The sequence below is a fragment of the Salmo salar genome, chromosome 23 (genome assembly GCF_965601325.2).
Source record: "Salmo salar chromosome 23, fSalSal1, whole genome shotgun sequence".
NCBI lineage: Eukaryota > Metazoa > Chordata > Actinopteri > Salmoniformes > Salmonidae > Salmo > Salmo salar.
In genome coordinates this window covers 35,418,436-35,443,277 of record NC_138313.1, presented here as the reverse complement: position 1 = coordinate 35,443,277, position 24,842 = coordinate 35,418,436, and the positions used below count along the sequence as shown (strand labels likewise).

At 43.3% G+C, this 24,842-nt stretch overlaps 1 protein-coding gene across 1 annotated transcript in view; it reads right to left on the bottom strand.

The window, feature by feature from the left end:
- Positions 1-2,307: 2,307 nt before the first annotated feature.
- LOC106584453 (transcriptional enhancer factor TEF-3) overlaps positions 2,308-24,842 on the bottom strand; it is a 35,579-nt gene continuing 13,044 nt past the window's right edge. Inside the window, exons 3-12 of the mRNA XM_082968249.1 lie at positions 16,876-16,940; positions 15,686-15,757; positions 12,822-12,938; positions 12,658-12,680; positions 10,030-10,091; positions 9,737-9,867; positions 9,298-9,471; positions 5,215-5,355; positions 3,909-4,061; positions 2,308-3,304 (exon numbers count right to left, since the gene is read on the bottom strand). Of these exons, the coding sequence (XP_082824375.1) occupies positions 3,191-3,304; positions 3,909-4,061; positions 5,215-5,355; positions 9,298-9,471; positions 9,737-9,867; positions 10,030-10,091; positions 12,658-12,680; positions 12,822-12,938; positions 15,686-15,757; positions 16,876-16,940 (1,052 nt within the window). The 3' untranslated portion in view covers positions 2,308-3,190. The remainder of the gene's footprint in view (positions 3,305-3,908; positions 4,062-5,214; positions 5,356-9,297; positions 9,472-9,736; positions 9,868-10,029; positions 10,092-12,657; positions 12,681-12,821; positions 12,939-15,685; positions 15,758-16,875; positions 16,941-24,842) is intronic.

The following is a 24,842-nucleotide window of genomic DNA, read 5'->3' as shown; positions in this document are numbered from 1 at the left end:
CACCCATTTCAAGTCCCATCTTCTTCAACTTCATTAAGAAACATTCCATTGTTAGTTAGTACTTCAACATTAATGAACTGAAATGATCTGTCTTTGAACATACTGCCTTCTAGTTCATTCCAGCAGCATATTTCTCTTTGGCTTTTGTTTGTCTTTCCAATGGTGGCATTCATTCATCTTTGTGCCCACAACTTGGGAACACCATGGAATTGAAAACTTTTACTCACCCAACTGAGTTTTTTTTTTCCTGTCTAAGGTTATGCATCTGTTGTAGATCAAGAGTGTGACATATTACTATTAGAATGAAAGGGTTGTAGGGAAACAAACAACTTTGCTCTATCAAATAGAATAACTCTGTGCTTGGAATGGAATCCCTTAGCTAGCTAATTTTAGATGAGAGTAGCAAAAGTTAGCTATTATCTCAAAAAGTAAAGACAACTCATCCTTTTGCGCCAAACTTTTGTCCTTTTTCAATGTTAGGAACTTTAGTGACGTTGCCAATTCTTGTTCCCAAATGTATTTAGTTACTTGGTCCTCAAACGAACTCGAGAGATGCAGTGCCTTCAGAAAGAATTCACACCCCTTTACTTTTTACACATGTTGTTGTGTTACAGCCTGAATTAAACATTTATTACATTTAGATATTTGGTCACTGGCCTACACATACGACCCCATAATGTCAAAGTGGAATTATGTTTAATAAATGTTTTACAAATTCATTTAAAGTTGAAATGTCTAGAGTCAATAAGTGTTCAACCCCTTTGTTATGGCAAGCCTAAATAAGTTCAGGAGTAAACATTTGCTAAACAAGTCACATAATAAGTTGCACAGACTCACTCTGTGTGTAATAATAGAGTTTAACATGATTTTTTGAACGACTACCTCATCTCTGTACCCCACATATACAATTATCTGTAAGGTCCCTCAGACGAGCAATGAATTTAAAACACATTCCATTGTCTTGCAAAGGGCAGCTATTGGTAGATGGGTAAAAAATAAATAAAAAAGCAGACATTGAATATCTCTTTGAGCATAGTGAAGTTATTCATTACACTTTCGATACAACCACATCAATACAACCAGCCACTACAAAGACACAGGCTTCCTTCCTAACTCAGTTGCCCAGAGAGAAAGGAAACTGCTCAGGAATATACTACAATGAGGCCAATGGTGACCTTCCAGACTTTAATGGCTGTGATAGAAGACAACTGAGGATGGATCAACAACAAATCAACCAAATATACACTGGAGTTGCTTACCAAGAAGATGTTTCTTAGTGGGTGAGATACAAAAAATCTATTGCAAGACTTTAAAATAGTTGTCTAGCAATGACCAACAATCAATTTGACGGCTTGAAGAATAATGGACAAACGTTGCACAATCCAGGTGTGCACAGCTCTTAGAGACTTACCCAGAAAGACACAGCTTTAATCGCTGCCAAAGGTGCTTCTAGAAAGTTTTGACTCAGGGGTGTGAATACTTAGGTAAATTAGATATTTCTCTATTACATTTGTATTAAATTTGCAAACATTTCTAAAAACAAGCTTTCACTTTTCATTATGTGGTATTGTGTGTAGATGGGTGAGAGAATAAAACGATTTCATCCATTTGGAATACAAGCTGTAACACATGTGGAATAAGTAATGGGGTATGAATACTTTCTGAAGGCACTGTTTAGATGGGTAAACTGACAACTTCACGAAAAGAATATGCACGCTTCAATGGGGCAGAAGACCGGTGTGTTGTGATTCTGAATGGCCAGATAGCTACCAACAATGACAAGAAACTGCCATGTGGGGAATGGTAACTCGTTTAATCTTGTCCTTGATACCATGTCGTGTTTTGGCGGATTTCATGTTAAGGGCTCCTTTTCCACATTTATTTGTGTCATCACACTCCCTCAACTGATTGGTCGAGTAGGCGGGCCTTCTGACTTTGTGACTGTGGTAACTAGTGACGACCTGAGGTGTCTCACTTCATCTTCTGTCTCTGGTATCGCTCTAGCGTCGATCACAATGGGCTTGTTCGACATTGCTGACTGATCTACAAATAACCTTGCACCATAAATAACTACTCATCATTTGTAGATCAGTCAGTCACAATTTACCGATGATACATTACGGTTTTGATGGTCTCGAACACGGCATCTGAGCTAATATGGTCAAATTACCGCGAAAGTAGCAGAAACACACATTTTTGCTGTATCGTCACTCTGCACTGATGCAGTGCCTTAGACCGCTGCGCCACTCAGGAGCCCCAACAACATGGATGTATTTTATATCGTTATGTTTGAAACTTACCTGAGAATTCATTTGTATCGTTTTATTACAGGTATAACAATTGTAGTATGACATTTTCATATATTAGTCTCAATAGATCACATTAAGAACAAAAATCAAGAAACATGATCTGTTATGTATGATATGTGAAGGGTATTTCCATCTTAAACTTCAGTTCAGTGCCAAAAATAGATTACAACAGTTTCTTCATACTGTAGCTAGTCATCTTCAATTACAGATAGCAGATTCAAACCAGATTCAAGCAGAGTTATCTACTGTATGCGAGTTGTGCTCAATTTCATTTGATCATCAAACCAGGTGGATACAATATTTATTTAAATCATAATCTTCACTCTTATTTTCTTCAATAGAGATTATTTTTCAGGGGAGATGGCTGTGGTACTGTACATATTTTTACTCAAATAATACAAACATTAGCACCAAAACAATGCTATAAATGTGCAGTCTTGCTTTCCAGTTCTCCTTTCGTCCTCTTGCCCTGTGTGTAATATACATTAGAAGTCACTAGGTGGAGCCCATGGACAAAAAACAAATCCCGCTCATGCAGCTGTGTAAAATGAAACTAAATCAAAAACAAACAAGCACTAGTAATATGAGATGAAAAATAACTATTTCTCATGCATCGTCTTGACATTTGGCTCCTCTTGTACATACAGATAAACCACAATGAAGGTTCCCACCCTCTGCTCCTCTCTTTCACATAACACAGTGGTATAGTTCACTCCAGCTCCCAAGCCAACTCTTCCACAGTAGTTTCAGTGAGCAAGCAACCCGCCCAGTGCTTCTTTGGGTCCTGACAGACAATTGTATGGTGCTTGCAGCTTACAGAGGAGATTGTCCATGGTTTGGGTGTTGTTGGCCTATAGTGGTTTTCTGTCCACAGCGCTGTCTCAGTCTTTGACCAGCCGGTAAATATGGTGCTGGGCTCCATGCTCACTAGTAGACACCTCAAAGACATAGGCTATACACAGCAGCGTCTCCAGTGTGTCCCTGTTGATCACAACCTGCAGAGAGACAGACCCACATGCACAGTCCTTTTACGCCACTAGCTATAATACTACTACACACATTTCTCAAAAATATACATTTTTAAGCAAGACAAATGAGTTTATTATTTTGCATACAGGTCTGTCTCATCTCTCACTGACAGAGTGGTACAAGCAATTACACAAAAGCAAACTGTCAAAATGCATGAGCTCCTTTTGAGAACAATACTTTCACCATATCATTGTCCTATCCCTGAAAGAATCACTTGTTGCATAATCCATAGCATTGATACGTGTGTGTGTGTGCAGCTCATGTTTAATATGGGCTAAATCAGCCCTTTGAGAACCTAATAACATGTTGCGATGTGGTCTGCTGTGTGGGTTCAATATGGTCAGTGTCTGGACTGCAGTTGCCAATGGAATGGACAGTGACTTTGAACCCTTATATCGATGACCACATTGTTTCTATGGTGGTACTCTCCTTGCTCCCGTTTCCCATTCCTTGCTCTCAACCTCTTCTGCTTCTGTATTGAAAGCTCTTCAAGCAGGTGGTTGACAAGTGAACAGTTGTCTGCTACAATATTTGAAATGATAGATGGTAATTGTGTGTGTGCTCCTTTACCTGTAGGATGGTGAAGTTCTCCAGTACACTGTTCATCATGTACTTCTCTGGCAGGTGTTTGAGCTTGTGTATGAAGTTGATCATGTATTCACACAATGGGGACCGGTGGATCCTGAACACATAGCGCCCATTCTCAAACCGCGCATACTCCGTCTGGGGACACACACATACACGTATCCAATATATGATATACTGTATGTTCCATATACCAGGACATGGTCCTAGAGATCACATTGAAAATACATTAGTCTTCATAGATGAAATTAAAAGGTATGTCATATGTACCTGATAGATAACACTAATTTTAAACTGGGTGGTTCGAGCCCAGAATGCTGATTGGCTGACAGCCGTGGTATATCAGACCGTATACCACGGGTATGACAAAACATTTATTTTTAATGCTCTAATGACGTTGGTAACCAGTTTATAATAGCAATAAGGCACCTCGGGTGTTTGTGGTATATGGCCAATACACCACAGCTAAGGGCTGTATCCAGGCACTGTGTTGCGTCGTGCTTAAGAACAACCCTTAGCCGTGGTATATTGGCCATATACCACAAACACCCGAGATACCTTATTGCTTAAATATAGCCTATAGATAATAGCTACCATAATCACTGTTGAATGTCATTACATTATAGTAGATGGCTGGCCTGGCTTCCCCTCATATCCGTGTGAATATGTGTTTGAGTGTTGTACAACGCATCTCTGTAGGGATAACAGTGATGCTGTGGTGGACAGGCAACACAGAGCAATAGTGTTCTGTCCCAAATGGCATCCAATTACTTAGTGTGCACTACTTTTGACCAGGGCCTATAGGCCTCTGGTCAAAAGTAGTGCACTAAACAGGGAATAGGGTGCCATTTGGGACACGCACGGTGAGTCAGGGTGAGGAGTGTACGTGTTGTCTTGTGATGGTCTGTTCTGGACCACAGAGTAGTGAATAGTGAGTTGAATCATTATTCCTTCTCAGAGGGAGAGGGATAATAATCACAGTCATTGACCTCAAATGTTGACCGCCTATCAGTTCAACTGTCAATGATTCAAATCCCCTTATATTTTAGTACCAGGTCAAATACTTACCTGGTTAAATAAGTCTACCAGCATACTAGAACCTGTGTTCTATCAGCAGTCAAGAGTCAGCGAAGTGTGGAGCGATAACAGGTCTAAAACATCTATTTTTTTATGCCAATCCTGGACTCAAAGCTCTACATAATCCATTTCTGTTAATGTATCTACATCTATGGTATGTATTTCTAAGTACTTTTTAGTCTCTACTGAGTAATCCTTCTGGTGTCTCTCTCACCTCTACTTTCTCCACCACCTGCTTTCCGAAGGAGCAGACCTTGGTGGAGGAGGTGATGATCATGTTCTCCGAGCTCTCGTACTGACTGGACACGCCGTAGAAGAAACCTCTGTCTTCCTGCAGGTTGGCACTCAGATCAGCCTGCACAGAGAGAGGAACCGCACAGTCAACAACAACAGATCAGCCTGCACGAGAGAGAGAGAGGAACCGCACAGTCAACAATAACAGATCAGCCTGCACGAGAGAGAGAGGAACCGCACAGTCAACAACAACCCCCCCCCCCCCCTATCTTTTATTGAACAGATAGGACAGTACAGGAAAGATAGGATGTCCACACAGGCCACACACACAACCTGTCAGTCTTAGCAAGAGGATAAGGCATTGTTCGAACAACCTGCAACCTGCCAGTCTAAGATGAGACATTTTTAGTTCTGGACAGTTCAATCAAAAACCTCAACAGAAATCTACTTCAGTTGTTATACATCAAGCTCTCTTTCAGTAATGTCCGGTTCTTCTAATTTAATAGACATTGTTTCAAGGAAACGTGTGTGTGTGTGTGTGTCTGTTGGCTTTCTGAAAACGTGTTACCCAAAATGTGTGACGGCTCAACAAAGCCTGCGGCTAACGCTCTGCAAAGCCAAGCAGCATCTATTGGCCTGGCCTGTGTTGACTTAATTTAGGCTGCCAAGCCAGCCTCTGCATTCCCAAGATGCTGTGTCTAGCTGTGGCGTTAGTGCCAGACGGGACCCTCTCTTCGTCAGGTGCATCCAACCTCATGTCTGTCTAAGGCAGAATCTGCCCCTAGTCACTGATACTGGGTCAGATATATTTGTATCCCTCCTAATGGTTAAGGGAATGATGGGGGTGATGGTAATCTGATCCTATATAATATTTTACATCGAGACGAGGCGTCATCTCTGTCATGGTAGGAGTACAGACAGAGGGCTTTACCTTTTCCCCTCTCAGGCCCTTGTCTCCTAATGGGCCATTAATACAGCGCTCAGCCTCTCTTCATCGCCCCGCTCCTCGTCTTCATCCCTCGCTCCTGTGATTCTCTCATTTGTCTTCATCCCCGGGACTCAGTGACCCTCCCCGAACTTGCGCTCCCCACTTCCCTAACGGCCTGCGAGGGAATTCATCCAATTATAATCAACAGCCCTCAATTGGCTGATTAGATCAGCCAGGCCAGGCTCCTGTGTAACAATTTACAAGGGCCAGCTCAAATCGGATTCTCCGGGCACTTCAAAGGCGCGAGACAATCCGTTAGGACAGGGCCACGGGCGCTGTGGGGAGAAGGCAGGGCCGGCCGGGGAGCTGGAAATTCAATCTAGAATGCCATAGCTTTGGAGACGGGCCAGCAGCCTGTCACCGTCGCCATGACAACTAGCCAGAGCCTCAGGACGCCCCCAAGTCATGCCCGGGTGGCTGGCTGGCCGCCTCGATGGAACTGGGTTTTCTTTCTCACTTTATGAAGGAGGAAGAAGGAAACGAGGTATAAGTCACCTCAGATAAGGTTGCTGTATTTTTATTTCTTTTTTGCACTCAATGTTGGTTGATTGTTTGTCTGTGTGTGTTTTGTCATGGGTGTCATGAAAGTTGGAGAGCCCCCTCAGGAAAATCAGACCCACTATAATAAGATATGTTGAAGTGATGCATCTGGCACTAGCAGCAGTCATATGGGCTTGTTTCTCCAGTCAGTCTGGGATCGCTGCATACAGTGCCTTCAGAAAGTATTCATAACCCTTGACTTTCCACATTTTGCTGCTACAGCCTGAATTTAAACTGGATTAAATAGATTTCTCTGTCACCCACCTACACACACACACACACACACACACACAAATACCCCATAACGACAAAGTAAAAACATGTTTTTAGAAATTTCTGCAAATGTATTGAACATGAAATACAGGAAGCTCTCATTTACATAAGTATTCACACCCCTGAGTCAATACATGTTAGAATCACCTTTGGCAGCGATTACAGCTGTGAGTCTTTCTGGGTAAAGAATTATTCAAGCTCTGTCAAGTTGGTTATTGATCATTGCTAGACAGACATTTTCAAGTCTTGCCATTGATTTCCATGCCAATTTAAGGCAAAACTGTAACTAGACCACTCAGGAACATTCAATGTTGTCTTGGTAAGCTACTCCAGTGTATTTGTGGTCTTGTCTTTTAGGTTATTGTCCTGCAGAAAGGTGAATTTGTCTGTTGGAAAGCAGACGGAACAAGGATTTTGCCTGTGCTTAGCGCTATTCCGTTTCTTTTTATCCTAAAAATAACTCCCTAGTCCTTGCCGATGACAAGCATACCCATAACATAATGCAGTCACCACCATGCTTGAAAATGTGAAGAGTGGTACTCAGTGATGTGTTATGTAGTATTTTCCCCAAACACAACACTTTGTATTCAGGACAAAAAGTTCATTTCTTTGCCACATTTTTTGCAGTATTACTTTAGCGCCTTATTGAAAACAGGATGCATGTTTTGGAATATTTTTATTCAGTACATGATTCCTTCCTTTCGCTCTGTCAATTAGGTTAGTATTCTCGAGTAACTACAATGTTGATCCATCCTCAGTTTTCTCCTATCAAAGCCATTAAACTGTTTTAAAGTCGCCATTGGCCTTATGGTGAAATCCCAGAGTGTCTTTCCTTCCTCTCTGGCAACCGAGTTAAGGATGCCTGTATCTTTGTAGTGACTGGGTGTATTGATACACCATCCAAAGTGTAACTAATAACTTCACCATGCACAAATGGATATTCAATGTCTGCTTTTTTATTTTTTACCCATCTACCAATAGGTGCCCTTCTTTGCGAGGCATTGGAAAACCTTGTTGGTCTTTGTGGTTGAATCTGTGTTTGAAATTCACTGCTCGACTGAGGAACATTTCTGATAATTGTATGTGTGGGGTGCAGAATACTTATTGACTCTAGTCATCTCAGCTTTTCATTTGTAATTAATTTACAAGACTTTGACATGAGGTATTGTGTGTAGGCCAGTGACACAAAATCTAAATTTAATCCATTTTAAATTCAGGCTGTAACAACAAAATTAGGAAAAAAAATGAAGTAAAGGGGTGTGAATACTTTCTGAAGGTACTGTATGTCATGGGTGCTGGAGTCTATCAGAGCTCTGACATGAAGTAAGCGGGTGTCCTATTGATGAATGGCTTGTTGGACACAATGGGTTTCTGTCACTCACTAATGTCTTTTATCTCTCTACAATAAATAACTGCACAAAAGAGCATGTGAGGGTGACTAACACATCATGTACAAGCCAACTAGGGGAGAGATCATAATGGAATATAGAGTTGGGATGTAAAGGTGTGACTGGAAACATGATAATCAAGCTCTGAAAATCTCCATTCTGCAGAATAGAGCCTGCATAAGTTGTTTCTGAAGTAAGTTATCTACATGGCAAAGAAGTGGTCAGAGGAGATGGACACAGTGGACTCTGTTCTCTCTCATGTCCTTTTCTAACTACCCCTGCATCCCAGCGCCTCGTAATACAACACACTTTTCTCCCTTACACTCACTCTCTCTCTCTCTCTCTCTCTCTCTCTCTCTTTCCCTCTCTCTCTTTCCCTCTCTCTCTCTCTCTCTCTCTCTCTGAGGGACCTATAAATAAGTGGATCTGTGTGGGGTGGGTTCAGCCTAATAGCGAGGGGACAGGTGCCCAGGCTCAGATTTCCCCAGTGAAAGAGAAGCCCTGCCACTCTCGCACCAAAGGCTGCGGTCACACACGCTACAATGTGCCCTCTACCCACTGTACCCATGGGCAGAAAACAGCCAGGTCTTAATCAATGACTTCATTTGCTTCAAACATAAATCGTTACTAAATTCCTTTAGCTCCAGTGCTAAAGTTATCCCAACACCTAACACATTTAGGTCATTAACAACTGAGGAGTGCTACAAAAACCTTTACCTTACAAAAATACTCTCCCAGTTCCCCTTTTGTGCTGCGACTGATTCTTTGTTTCAAGTCCCTTTCCATGATTCTATTCAGAAAGCAGAGACTCACCCACACACACTACAATGTGCTCACTAACACACACCTCGGATTTGATTCTGCTTGGACTCACCCAGAACTTGACGAGAAAGAAAGTGTCTGGCTGCCCTTTCTCAAACAGCTCCTTCAGCCCTCCCTTCTTCTCAGGAAACTTATCATATATCTGCCGGATGTCCACTGCCTCCAGGTAAGGGTCACTGAAGGTGGGGTTGGACTGACCGATGTGCACAAACAGGTGCTTGTTAAACTGGAAAACACAGAGAGAGAGAGAGAGATGTTTATTACTCTCAGAGCACCGATTCAGTTCATGGTCAAGATGCAGTCATGGTGTGAGGAAGTTCACGTTACAGCTTTAAGGAAAGGGTTGGATGAAAAGGAAGAGATATTGTTTTTCTTTATGTCTCAAACTTTTACATTGATGAGCACTGAAAGTGTCCCTATCAACTAAGTGAGATGAATATGAATGTGGAGGCTTATTAGGCAGGGCGAGTAGCTACTAAATTACTACTCACGGTCTCTGGGTCCTGAGGCTGCTCCAGGAAGGCGGAGAACTCCAGCATGCGGAGCTTGGAGCTGGCGATACTCCGCCCCTGCCACGGGGGGGCGCCCGGTGACATGGACAGGCCTGCCATGCTCTCATAGCCTGAAGAAGAGGAGGGGGGTGCAGAGTAACAGAACATACAATAGGTTTGAAAAATGTTGCATACAGTCAGTTTCTCTGAGCTTTTTTGGAGCTCTTCATCACTTGCAGACCATGACAACGTCTGTCGACACATGGGGACATGAAGGGAAGCTGAGAACCCACCTGTTATGGGGGGTGGGCCGGACGTCTGCATGACGTAACTCTGCTGGGAAAAGGGCTTAATGCTGGAGAGACAAGACAGGCAGTAGACACATTACACTCTGACCCTCCTGACCCCTCGAGCACACACACACACCCTTAAACACACTGGGGGCTCGGGTTCATTAACGAAAGTGCCATTTAAATAAACTTGTTAAGATGTCACTCTGTCACATTCAGTTTTGACAGATTGTGATTTCTATTTATTCAGTGGTAGTAGGCCTATGCCTTTTTACTGACAGTAAGACAGGCTCGCACGCACGCATAGGGGATCATGACATTTTGTCAGCTGGTTATGGTCATGAAAATGACTGCAGGTCTCACGGTAATTGACCGTTAATTAATATAAACATGTTTAGCATCTCCAGGCCTCCACACATACAAGCCTCTGATGGGCCTTTGGAACATCTACAGTTTAATAATATACACCACCACAACAAATCCATTATTTATTTTAGGCAGGTTTAAAGAAACATGATATGAAGGAAATGTATTTCAGAAGAACAGTTGGCCTACTGTATGTAATCTGGCTATTCTCCATGATATAGGCTAGTTCATTTAGCTGACAAGATATGCTTAAGTCCCTTGCCATTACTTTACATGTTATAGTAAGAAGTATATATTTGAACTTAGCTGAAAAGAAAAATATTTTTCCAAGGCTGAATAAAATATAAATCATATTTTTCCCATTCCAGAGCGCATATGAAGTGGTTATGTTGAGCGGAAAAGCGACCATTTGAAAGGTCATGTACGCTAGATTTTGAGTTATTTGGCAACTTTAGTGAAATGATACAAACCTTAGAATGTCTTAGAAGTCAAAACATTTATGTGCTGCATGATGCGGCTCTAGGATATTGATTACTGGAAAAAGTAGCAGTTGGGATCCTTCTCTTTTTAGTGGCAACCATCAAAACTCTTCTTTCACAAGGGATTGCATATAGAAATTCCTGGGCTTATGTCACATCTACTCCTGCTCCTCCCCTCGGCGCTCGACGTCGCCGGTCTACTAACCTCCGGTCCTGGCAACCCATCATTACGCACACATGCGCCTCATCATTAGTCGCACCTGGACTTCATCACTTCCCTGATCACTCCTCCTTTATCTAGCACTCCGTTGTTGTCACCCATCAGGCAGTATTGTTTCATGTCAAGATGCTACGGTTGTTTGTTGTGGCACTATGTGCGTTCATATAAAACTCACCGGCTTCCTGATTCACTGCGTCTTCGTTACACCTTATAAGAATGCCTATTTCACTCCACGCATCAAACACTTTTTGAGGGCTTGCAACCATTTGCTGCATGACAACTGATATTCTGCCCAATTTGGCCAAACTCTGTATGCCATGGGTTCTCCAACCCTGTTCCTGTAGTTACCCAGTACTTAGTTTGGGGAACAAAGTGAAATCTGTTTGGAAACATTAGTAACCACGTTTTCACAACAAAACATATTTAATGAAACAGTTGACACCCTCTCTCTGCGCGCTTGAGAAAGGAATGAAGAAGATGGAAACGCACAGTGGTGAGACTTTCTGTACCTGAAGGTAATGTCAGCCATTTTGAAAATAAAAATAATTAGGATTTTCAAAATCAAATAAAAACTCACTAATTTTAGGCTAACTCTGTAAGTCGCACTGCATAATCCATTAATCAACAGCATCGCCTAGGCCTATACGTTCTCTCCCAGACTATACAGAACGTTTGGAGTATAGCATAAGGTAACCAGTACATCCAGTATGCACAATAATACAGTTCACACTCAAAGGCCATTACTAGAATTGTTTACATTTTGAAGTATAGGCTAGACCAATTATGTACCAAATACATCTTAAATCTTTTTTGTTTGTTATATATATATATATTCCTGCTGTGGGTAATATGCAGTAATTCTGTTTTTTTATTTATTTTTTTACATATTTTGGCCTATGCATAAGCTGTCCATTTCATTGGGTTTGGCTTTGAAACAACATCCACAACAACCATGTTTTCCACTGTTTCAAACTGTTGTTGAACTTCTTTCTTCAAATTGATCGATCACAGTAAGGTGAGTTTTAAAAGCACATACTGTTTTGATGTGTTTGATGTGATTTTGCATTGATGTCGTGGTTAGAGGGACAATAGAGCGCTGGGTACCAGGCCATTAGTGACCTGATGGTCGTTAGCGAGTTGGATAGTACCAACGCATGTCCAGAGTGCATAAGATGGATAGTACCAACGTATGTCCAGAGTGCATAAGATGGATAGTACCAACGCATGTCCAGAGTGCATAAGATGGATAGTACCAACGTATGTCCAGAGTGCATAAGATGGATAGTACCAACGCATGTCCAGAGTGCATAAGATGGATAGTACCAACGCATGTCCAGAGTGCATAAGATGGATAGTACCAACGCATGTCCAGAGTGCATAAGAGGAGATTACCGTGGTTTACCAGTCATGACTCATGACTGCCGGTATTGCAGAAATATGGTCGCCGCAACAGCCCTACACACACACACACACACACACACACACACACACACACACACACACACACACACACACACACACACACACACACACACACACACACACACACACAGGGTTATAACTTACTCTTCAGGACCGCCATGCCAAAACTGGAAAAAAGAAAACATGGAAACATATTTTATTACATACACTCTACATGACACCACCTCTCCTTCTACTGTATATGTATCCCCCAGTGTTGCTCAAGGACAGGGTGTGTCTGTCTCTGTCTGTCTGCGCACACTACTCACGCCACCGGCAGTGGGGTACGGCGGCCTGGACAGCCCCTGCAGAGCCATCTTGTTCTGGAAGGCAGTGGCGGAGATGGTGGCCATACTCTGGAGGGCCTTGTCTTTGGCAGCCTGGTCCTGCAGACACACACAGCAAAGCCCAGGGGTCAGACACGCTCTCCATTATAGTCAGCACCCTGTGGGAATACTAGCCTCGTTATGTTGTTTGTTGGGTGGGAAATGAGGGGGGAAAGCCAGGTTGATCATAGAGGCTGGGCTGGGAGGATGGGTGATATTGCAGTCAAGATCCCTGTGGGTTGAGAGTAAGGTTCATTGCCTTGGCAGAGGCCGGGGGGTGTTGACAAGTGGCCTATGCCTCTGCTAGAGGTCACAGTGGGAGCTGGGTCGAGCATGTTGGAGGGCTAGCTCTATGCTAATAATAATGATCAAGCTAGTTTGTGGCTAAATGCTAACAATAAACAGGTGACATGGTGGCTACCAGAAACAGCAGTCATTCCTGTCTGTGGTATAGTGTTATTGTTCTGTTGTGCGTGTCTCCATCATGCCGACTTGAGCAGTTTCCAACTCATCGAGGACTACCAACACTCTCAGTCACTTAATGCTAGGCCACACGGCACAATCTTGTTCCCAGAACCAGCTGACACCAGGGCATAGCTGAAATATGGGGAGTACATTTGGTAGTGTTCTCAGTTACAAGAAAGATGTATTTAAAAAGGCCTGTCAGAGGATGCCTTGTGACCAATGCTGGGCCCTGCCAGCTGTGGCCCAGTGGCCACCGTCCAAGGTGACGGAGAGCTGTGTTGTCTTGTGTGTGTGTTTACGTGCATGTCGGCTGTGAGAAATGTAAACTAAAAGTGCTGGGGACGGGAGGTGTTTGGAAAGCTTTCACCCACCAAACAGGAACACTTTTATTGAGATACTTACCAAATGAAATGCCTGGAAGGAACAATACAAAAATTAATTTCTCTCCTGACAAATGCATTTGTTCATATCGTGCACAGCAAGCCTCAGGCCAGGGATGCTGGAGCGTATCCACATTTACTGTGGTCATTTGTAGACATGCATCATAGGACTAAGCATTCCATATAACACCCACATGAATTAAGGGGGTGCTATTAAATACAACCCATTCTCTGTTTGTCATTGTTTTGTCTCTCCATATTGTTTGTACTGAGATTTAGGAATGGGAACCATTAGTAATTCCATATCGAATTCATGGATATCAAGGCCATGGTATATTGAGTACTTTTTTTCATGGAATCAAACCTAGAGAAGAGAATAAAATAACATGAAGTCCATAGGAAGCCTTCCTGATGATCTGAGCTCTGTGGCTTTAGAACAACACCATGGCTACAGCCAAGCAGCACCACAGCCTCCCCACAACACAACTTCACACTTTAAAACAGGCTTTTTCAACCTTTTCTTGCCCAGGAAAAACGGTGACCCAGGGACCCCCATCATATGTTAGCAAATAAAAAATGTCTTATCAGGTGAATGGCAAGGAGAGGTAATCAACATCTTAAAATGAATGGATTTGATCATTTTGTATTATTATTTTGACCTCCCACATCCATATAATTGGAAGAGGAAGTGTAAACTCTAACATATAGCCTAGTAGCTAGAAAGGTAACGCCAAACACATTTTCACTAAGAACAGCTGTTTAGCTGGTTAAATGAAGGTTAGCCGTGTGTTGGCAAAACATTAATCAAGTCAAGAAAGCTGAGTAGCAGCCAGCGGCACTTGCCGTACTGGTAGCGGGTGCTTTTTCAAAGCCCATGTCAGATACTCCAGTGAGTATAATTGAATCAAGTCAAATTTTATTTGTTACATGCGCCGAATACAACAAGTGTAGACCTTACAGTGAAATGCTTACTTACAAGCCCTTAACCAACAATGCAGTTCAGAAAAAAAGTTAAAGTATTTACTAAAATAAACTGAAGTAAAAAATAAATAAAAGAAAAAGAGAAAAAAAAAGACATTTAAAAATAACAATTAAGGAGCAACAATAAAAGAACAGTAGCGAGGCTATACACAGGGGGTACCGGTACAGAGTCAATGTGCAGGGGAACCGATTAATTGAGGTAATATGTACATGTAGGTAGAGGTAAAGTGACTATGCACAGATGATAAACAGAGTAGCAGCAGCGTAAAAATGGGTGTGGGGTGGGGACAATGCAAATAGTCCGGGTAGCCAATTGATTAGATGTTCAGGAGTCTAATGGCTTGGGGGTAGAAGCTGTTAAGAAGCCTTTTGGACCTAGACTTGGCGCCAATGAGTGTAATTTGCTCAATATTTGGATTGAGAAATAAAGTTGTCATCATTAGAAGATATTCTCCTCTTTTCTACTGTAGATATGTCATCCAAAATTCCTTTATTCTCTTGTTGCTAGCAATATTCTGTTGTTGCTAGTGATATATTTTTATACAAATATTTTTGCGGACCCCCTGCAGTACCTCAGTGGACTCTTAGGGGGGAGGCAGACCCCAGGTTGAATACCCCTACCTTAAAAACATCAGCCACCTGCACGCTACTCCAAATGATCTGCATAGCTAGTGCTGTAGCAGTCATACAATTGGAATGGGTAGAATGGTAGACATTGACATTCCCATTGAAAGCAAGGTCCCTACTGTAACACTATGGTATGTGGCATGGCAGACATTGGAGAGGAGGTTTAGAATGTGGATGACTTGTGTTCTAAAAGGTCGAATTGCTCCGTTATATCGGTGGATCCATGTAAATCTTCCGGAATTTAGAACCTGTTTGATTCGTTTTTCTACCCATTCCATTGCTATGGTACTAGCCCTTCGAGCCAACCCACAATGCAGTGCACAGGTTCAAGATTCAAAAAGGGGGGAGACTCACGTAGCGTACCTTCAGCTTCACCTGGATCTCCCGGGCCTTCCGTCGCGCTAGCACCTGGATGTGACTGGACACCTAGAGGAGAGAGAGAGAGAGAGAACGAGAGAGCGAGGGATAGAGAGAGATTAGGTCTGATCAGGTCTATGCCAGATGTGCTGTACAGGGTTCAGCCAACTATCCTCTATGTTGGTGCCAAATGTACAACAAACAATAATATTCCTTTTCTCATTCTATGATGTCATTGTCTTGAGACTTTTGGGACCAATATGGCACTTATTAAGAATGCCAAACTGAATTGTTCATGGCCCTGGCCACTGCTAGACCAGCAGGTGTCCCCCTTCCCCTCTCACTCTACCCTTCCTCAACCCATTGTCAACTCCAACCCCTCTCTGTCTTTCCCCCCCATCACATCTTCACATAATGGGAAACAGATGGACCCCCTCTCCCTCTCTATCTATGTAATGCAACATCAGTCAGTGCCAATATGTCAGTCAGTCACTCCATATCAAATCGAGAGCTTGGGACAACAAGGTTCTCTGCATTTTTGTCAAAATGTTATTGACATAGCCTTCTTCAGTTCAATGTTCTTTGCCTATATAGTACTCTAACTACCCCCAATTCAAGTTAGGTTCAAAAGAATATCAGATAAAACTAGCTGACACCATTCAAACCAATGAGGGTTTGGAACTGTAAAGCCAATTATCTCAGAATCATCTTTTTGCAGATAGAACCTTCTAGTCCCAAGCTCTCGAAATCCCATGTCCCAGATAGGGTCCAAATCTCTGCCCCATCCAGCCCTCTACAGTGTCCTCTCTGCCGTAAGGATCCTGTATTCCTCTGCTTTTTGCTCTCCTAATGAGGCTGGGCTACATGCTAGGTGAAGTGGTGAAGAAACACACTGTCGTCTGATCCTATAGCATCTGTGCATTGGGCCCCGGCCCTCTAAATCCCCCAAGAGAGGCCCATTCCAGCATGAGAATGGGGTTGGGACTCGGGAATGTGTAGGAGTGACAGCAGCATCATTTCCTGCTGTCATGGCTTTCCCCTAGCCCTCTCTGGGTTTTTTTCCAGCTCCTGATTGGAGACAGCTTGGACAGACACGGAGTGAGTGGGTTGTTTAAGGGGTGCACATGGTTTGGGAGAAAGGGCAGGAAACATATATGGGAAAAGTGGAGTGATGTTACGAAACCCACCTGCTTTCTTGTCCGCGTCTTCCCTGTGCGTAGCTTGATGTACCGTGCTATCAGCTCGTTTCGTCCTGAAAGAGCCAGCACATTGACATTTTAGTTTTGACATGAAAAAAATTATTTGCATTAAGAAAATGTAAAGTTATTCAATATATAATGAGATATTTGTGGATTTGTTTACATGCAAAGTTTGATTTAGTTTATTAGTTCATAGTGATATGTCCAACAGTGTAAATCGTTGTTGAATGTATGTAAATGCAACAGGCTTTGCATGGTGTCAGTAGGAGGATAGGTCAGCTAGGGGATGATGAGGTACTGCTAACTTATCATCAGCATGCTGGATGTGGTTGGCTAGGAAAATCAGCTGCAGAGGTGGGAGGGGTGTCTGAGTCTGTGCTAATGTGTCCTGTATGTGTTTGTATTGGTGTAAGTGTGTGTGTGTAGATGTGTTATCAGTAAAAGTGTATTTGTGTAAACGCAAGTGTGTGGGTGTGTATGTGCAAGTACGTGTGTGTGTGTGTGTGTGTGTGTGTGTGTGTGTGTGTGCTTGCTTGCCCTGGTCTGTGTACCCTGTGGGGCTGGTGCTGCTAAAAGACAGGTCACATTGGCTGAGCAGGTGAAGGGGTATAGCAGCCATGCGATCCCAGGCCGGGCTCAGAGGAGACACCACAGTCACAGAGAGTGACGAAGGAGGCCTGGCCTGGAGAGGCCACTCGGCAGCTGGTCTGTGTGTGTCAATGTTTATAGAATACGCCTGCAGTAAATCTTAGGCTTGTTCCTCCATAAAGGCTTTGGTTACAGGGCAAAGGACTTGGTTCAATGGTCATGTGGCCTCTCACCTCTTTCCCTGGCCCTGTACACAAATGCACACACACGTACAGTACCAGTCAAAAGTTTGGACACACCTTCTCATTCAAGGGTTTTTATTTTTATTATTTTCTACATTGTAGAAAAGTACCGAAGACATCGAAACTATGAAATAACACATATGGAATCATGTAGTAACCAAAAAAGTGTTAAACAAATCAAAATATATTTTAGATTCTTCAAAGTAGCCACCCTTTGCCTTGATGACAGCTTTGCACACTCTTGGCATTCTCTCAACCAGCTTGAGATAGTTTGGGATGAGTTGGACCGCAAAGTGAAGGAAAAGCAGTAAACAAGTGCTCAGCATATGTGGGATCTCCATCAAGACTGTTGGAAAAGCATTCCAGGTGAAGCTGGTTGAGAGAAAGCCAAGAGTGTGCAAAGCTGTCAAAGGCAAAGTGTGTCTACTTTGAAGAATCTAAAATATATTTTGTTTAACACTTTTTTGGTTACTACATTATTCCATGTTATTTTATAGTTTTGATGTCTTCACCATTATTGTACAATGTAGAAAATAGTACAAATAAAGAAAAACCCTTGAATGAGTAGGTGTACAAACTTTTGACTGGTACTATATGAACACACAAACACACACACTCAGCGTGCCTCCCAGCTGTAGAAGAGTCGAGTTTGCACCACCTCTTAAACACTGTAATTTGTCCCTGTCACACCACATCTCCATGTGAATTAACACAGAGATCAGTCACGCAACGCAACGTGGAACAACCAGCATAATATTTTCCTCACATAGTGATGCTTGGGTCAGAAAACCCGACCCTACCCCGTCTGACCAATCAGAATGCCCGGTTAAGTTGAGGAAGGAGCCCAGAAACACTGGCAGGCAATACAAGTGATCAGATTCAGCTTGCACTCCAAAGGGCACCCTATTACCAGAGCCCTGGTGAAAAGTAATGCACTATATAGAGAATAGAGTGCCATTTGTGACGCAACCTCCGAATGGAATGCAAAACATAGTTTCTCCAGCTTTCTTCTGAGCCTCGCTGCTGGGGATAAGGTTCTAGCAGACGGTGTTTGTTCCGACATACAGTAACTTTCCACTAATCAATCTCTAACAGTGTTAAAGTTTAATAGGGGACTAGTCCACTGCAGGCAAATTTACGACTTATGAAAGTGGCAGCTGTAAGCATTAGAGGGCGTTGCAGTGAATTTGGCGGTGATGGTTTACTGTGAAGTGGCGACATGTTCACAAAAGAGTTTAAATTAAGGAGGGTAGTTGTAACCTCTTTATGCACACACACACACACACACACACACACACACACACACACACACACACACACACACACACACACACACACACACACACACACACACACACACACAGCTGTAGGGCTCCCTTTGTGTCATGCTTTTATGGACTTAAACCTTTCTCTCAGTCTCCTTATGTCTCCACACACAGCCCAGTCACGGCACTCATTCACTCTGAATCTTATTTTCATTTCCGGGCTGAAACTGCTCAAGCGTTCAGTGTTTATCAGAAGGTGCACTCGCTCGCCAATTGTTTGAGCACCTCAAAGCACATTTCTTTAATCCCTTTCGATGAAAAAAAAAAGTGTTCCACATTTCTTGTGCACTTTGCAGTTGCTGACTGAAAGCAGGCAAATACTTTTTGTGAGGTCACTGTGAAGACTTGGGGAGGTCACTGTGAAGACTTGGGGAGGTCACTGTGAAGACTTGGGGAGGTCTCTGAGGTGACTAGAGTGGAATCCAGATTTTTGGCATTGTGCTTATAAAATAATTTGAGCCAAGATTCGGCATTATGTTCACATACTGTCACACAGTCTCTACACACATGACATCCTCCCAGTCCACTCAGCCCATTCAAAAATAGCATCCTGTATTTGTTACCATTAAACCTAGTCATTAACGAGTTGTTAAGAGGCTGGTGTTCATGTGTTTACATTGCATTGGGAAAGTATTCGGACCCCTTGACTTTTTCCACATTTTGTTACGTTACAGCCTTATTTTAAAATTGATGAAATTGTTTTTTTTTCTCCTCATCAATCTACACACAATACCCCATAACGACAAAGCAAAAACAGGTTATTAGAAATTTTTGAAAATACAAAACTGAAATATCAAATTCACATAAGTATTCAGACCCTTTACTCAGTACTTTGTTGAAGTACCTCTGGCTGGCAGTGATTAAAGTCTTGAGTCTTCTTGGGTATGACGCTACAAGCTTGGCACACCTGTATTTGGGGATTTTTCTCCCATTATTCTCTGCAGATCCTCTCAAGCTCTGTCAGGTTGGATGGGGAGCGTTGCTGCACAGCTATTTTCAGGTCTCTCCAGAGATGATTGATCGGGTTTAAGTCCGGGCTCTGGCTTGGACACTCAAGGACATTCAGAGACTTGTCCCGGAGCTTCTTGTGCATTGTCTTGGCTGTGTGCTTAGGGCCGTTGTCCTGTTGGAAGGTGAACCTTAGCCCCAGTCTGAGGTCCTGAGTGCTCTGGAGCAGGTTTTCATCAAAGATCTCTCGGTACTTTGCTCTGTTCATCTTTCCCTTGATCCTGACCAGTCTCCCAGTCCCTGACGCTGAAAAACTTCCCCATAGCATGATGCGCCACCACCATGCTTCACAGTAGGGATGGTGCCAGGTTTCCTCCAGATGTGACGCTTGGCATTCAGGCCAAAGTTCAAGCTTTGTTTCATCAGACCAGAGAATCTTGATTCTCATGGTTTGAGAGTCCTCTGGGTGCCTTTTGGCAAACTCGAAACGGGCTGTCATGTGTCTTACTGAGTAGTGGCTTCCGTCTGGCCACTACCATAAAGGCCTGATTGGTGGAGTGCTGCAGAGATGGTTGTCCTTTTGGAAGGTTCTCCCATCTCCACAGAGGAACACTGGAGCTCTGTCAGAGTGACCATCGGGTTCTTGGTCACCTCCCTGACCAAGTCCATTCTCCCCTGATTTCTCAGTTCTTCCATTTAAGAATGATGGAGACCACTGTGTTCTTGGGGACCTTCAATGCTGCAGAAATATTTTGGTACCCTTCCCCAGATCTGTGCTTCGACACAATCCTGGCTCTGAGCTCTACGGACAATTCTTTTGACCTCATGGCTTGGTTATTGCTATGACATGCACTGTCAACTGTGGGACCTTATATAGACAGGTGTGTGCCTTTCCAAATCATGTCCAATCAATTGAATTTACCACAGGTGGACTCCAATGAAGTTGTAAAAACATCTCAAGAACGATCAATGGAAACAGAATGCACTTGAGCTCAATTTCGAGTCTCATAACAAAGTGTCCGAATACTTATGTAAATAAGGTATTTCTGTTTTATATTTTTTATAAATGTGCAAAAATGTCTAAAACCCTGTTTTTGCTTTGTCATTATAGGGTATTGTGTGTAGATTTTTATTTAATTCATTTTAGAATACGGCTGTTACGTAACAAAATGTGGAAAAAGTCAAGGGGTCTGAATACTTTCCAAATGCACTATATATCAGATGTCCCTGCCACTCCCAGAAATGGACGGGTGGTATGATTTAAAAATTATCCAGACAGATCAGAGACACTGAGAAGTAGTCATTCAGTTGCACAATGATGAGGTCATCATTGTGTGATCGTGTGACTGTCAACTGAATGGGTGGTGTCTAGACTCCAGAGGGGGCGACGGCGCAGCAGACCCTGTCCTTGGCCAACTCAGTGGTTTAGGTCATGTAGGTCAGAGACTGGGATCAGGAAATAGGATCCAAGTTCTCCAGAGCAGAGCAGTGACCGACTCTGGGAACGCGACTGGTCTAGAGATCATCTGGGAGCGCCAAGAAACACCCTTGGTCCCTTCACCCTCACATCCTCAGGGAAAGGTCAGAGGGTTTAGCGGTGGGTGCAGGATGTGTCACATGAAGGTGCAGGTGCAACCCTCCCCTCCATCCCTGTCATAAATCTGCCTCCTCTCACAAGGCAGGGTTCCTCTCTGGCCCTGAATGGTCAGTCCCTGCTCTCTGTGTTCTCTCCTTCCCAGAGCATTCCTCACATACCAACACCCTGACTGCCCTGCCTGCTGCAGCACTGGGCCTGCATCTGTTCTCTCTGCTGCCTGCCCCATGGGGGCGTACTGGGTTATTATGTGTGTGTGTGTGTGTGTGTGTGTGTGTGTGTGTGTGTGTGTGTGTGTGTGTGTGTATTTGTGTGTGCGCACGCAGCTACACCCCTTGACCTCTGTGTACAAACACTCACACCCTCATGATGCTAGAGGACATCCACTCACACCATAGCACATAGCCATCCCAGCCTCGCTAGCCACTCCAGACTCCAGCACAGACGACAACAGAGGACCCAGCTTCTTACGTCTACTCTCCATCTATTCTGAACAGTGGCGTTCCATGGGATCGACATGAGGAGGCCAAACATGCCAGCCACTTTGTGTAACACACAAACCATCTCTGTTAGACAGGGAGCACACACGCACACACACAGCAAGCCCCTTTCTGAACACACATCTGCCAGCTGTACGGCTTCCGACAGCCTCTCTGTCTCTGGGCGATAACTAAGGTCAGATTTAGGCTGCAGGCAGGAATGTGTTGGCAGGGTGCGATTTCCCCTCGGATAGGATAGCTAGCCGAGCGATGTGGAGTGGTGGCGTTCAGACTCCTGACACAGGCCCGTCTCTGAAGCCACTGGCTAGCTCACTTCTCTCTTACTGACACTATCTGCTATGGCGCTGTCCATGCAAAGCTGTTCACTGTCAGTCCTGGAGGGCCAAAACACTTCTGGTTTTCATCCTCTTCTTCTAATAAGGGACTGATTCAGACCTGGGACACCAGATGTGGGCAATTAACCACCAGGTAGAAACAAAAACCAGAAGCGTTTAGGCCGACCAGGACCGGAATCGAACAGCCCTGCTGTAAAGACTTAGACCGGGATTCAAAGATACAGTATGTCAACATTGCGTTTCAAAGGTGAAATCACTGTAACAGCAGTAGTTGACTGTTTACTGTCAGTTTCATTTGAATCCCTACAGAACTGTATCTCTCCACCGGTTACATAATATTATAAACTGGTTGGTTCGAGCCCTGAATGCTGATTCGCAGACCATATACCACGTGTATGACAAAACATTTATTTTTACTGCTCTAATCACGTTGGTAACCAGTTTATAATAGCAATAAGGCATATGGGGGTTTGTGATATATGGCCAAAATACAACGGCTAAGGGCTGTGTCCAGGCACTCCGCATTTCATTGTGCATAAAAACAGCCCTTAGATGTGGCCATATATCGCACCTCCTCAGGCCTTATTGCTTCAATATTCTCTCCATCTCCTCGCCTGTGTGAATAGGTTCTAGAAGTAATCAGTGATTTACCACTATTGGATAGGTGTAAGCAAGGGCAAGGGGTTTCCTTACGTAGCTTTTATCTATCTACAGTTGAAATCATAAGTTTACATACACCTTAGCCAAATACATTTAAACTCAGTTTTTCACAATTCCTGACATTTAATCCTAGTACAAATTCCATGTCTTAGGTCAGTTAGGATCACCACTTATTTTAAGAATGTGAAATGTCAGAATAATAGTAGAGAGAGATTTATTTCAGTTTTTATTTCTTTCATCACATTCCCTGTGGGTCAGAAGTTTACATACACTCAATTAGTATTTGGTAGCATTGCCTTTAAATTGTTTAACTTGGGTCAAACGTTTCGGGTAGCCTTCCACAAGCTTCCCACAATAAGTTGGGTGAATTTTGGCCCATTCCTCCTGACAGAGCTGGTGTAACTCTGTCAGGTTTGTAGGCCTCTTTGCTCGCACATGCTTTTTCAGTTCTGCCCACACATTTTCTATAGGATTGAGGTCAGGGCTTTGTGATGTTCACTCCAATACCTTGACTTTGTTGTCCTTAAGCCATTTTGCCACAAGTATGGAACCCACAAGTATGCTTGGGGTCATTGTCCATTTAGAAGACCCATTTGCGACCAAGCTTTAACTTCCTGACTGATGTCTTGAGATGTTGCTTCAATATATCCACATAATTGTCCTCCATCATGATGCCATCTATTTTGTGAAGTGCACCAGTCCCTCCTGCAGCAAAGTACCTCCACAACATGATGCTGCCACCCCCGTGCTTCACGGTTGGGATGGTGTTCTTCTGCTTGCAAGCGTACTCCTTTTTCCTCCAAACATAACGATGGCCATTATGGCCAATCAGTTCTATTTTTGTTTCATCAGACCAGAGGACATTTCTCCAAAAAGTACGATCTTTGTCCGCATGTGCAGTTGCAAACCATAGTCTGGCTTTTTTATGGCGGTTTTGGAGCAGTGGCTTCTTCCTTGCTGAGCGGCCTTTCAGGTTATTGCGATATAGGATTAGTTTTACTGTGGATATAGATACTTTTATACCCGTTTCCTCTCTAGGAGACAGAACGCATTTCCTTCCTGAGCGGTATGATGGCTGCATGGTCCCATGGTGTTTATACTTGCGTACTATTGTTTGTACAGATGAACGTGGTACCTTCAGGCGTTTGGAAATTGCTCCCAGGGATGAACCAGACTTGTGGAGGTATACCATTTTTTTCTGAGGTCTTGGCTGATTTCTTTTGATTTTCCCATGATGTCAAACAAAGAGGCACTGAGTTTGAAGGTAGGCCTTGACATACATCCACAGGTACACCTCCAATTGTCTCAAATGATGTCAATTAGCCTATCAGAAGCCATTACATCATTTTCTGGAATTTTCCAAGCTGTTTGAAGGCACAGTCAACTTAGCGTATGTATTAAACTTCTGACCCACTGAAATTGTGATAGTGAATTATAAATGAAATAGTCTGTCTGTAAACAATTGTTGGAAAAATTACGTGTCATGCACAAAGCAGATGTCCTAACCGACTTGCCAAAACTATAGTTTGTTAAACAGAAATGTGTAGAGTGGTTGAAAAACAAGTTTTAATGACTCCAACCTTAGTGTATGTAAACTTCCAACTTCAATTGTATCTATCCAGTCATGTCAGATCTTGGGATACGTAAAGGGAGAGAGCATTCGATCAGGGCCTTAGACAGAGGTGAGATGCATGTCAGAGCCAAGCAGACAGCCATGTCTGAATTCTGGAGGCACCTTAGTGGAAATGCAGTGATGATTCCTC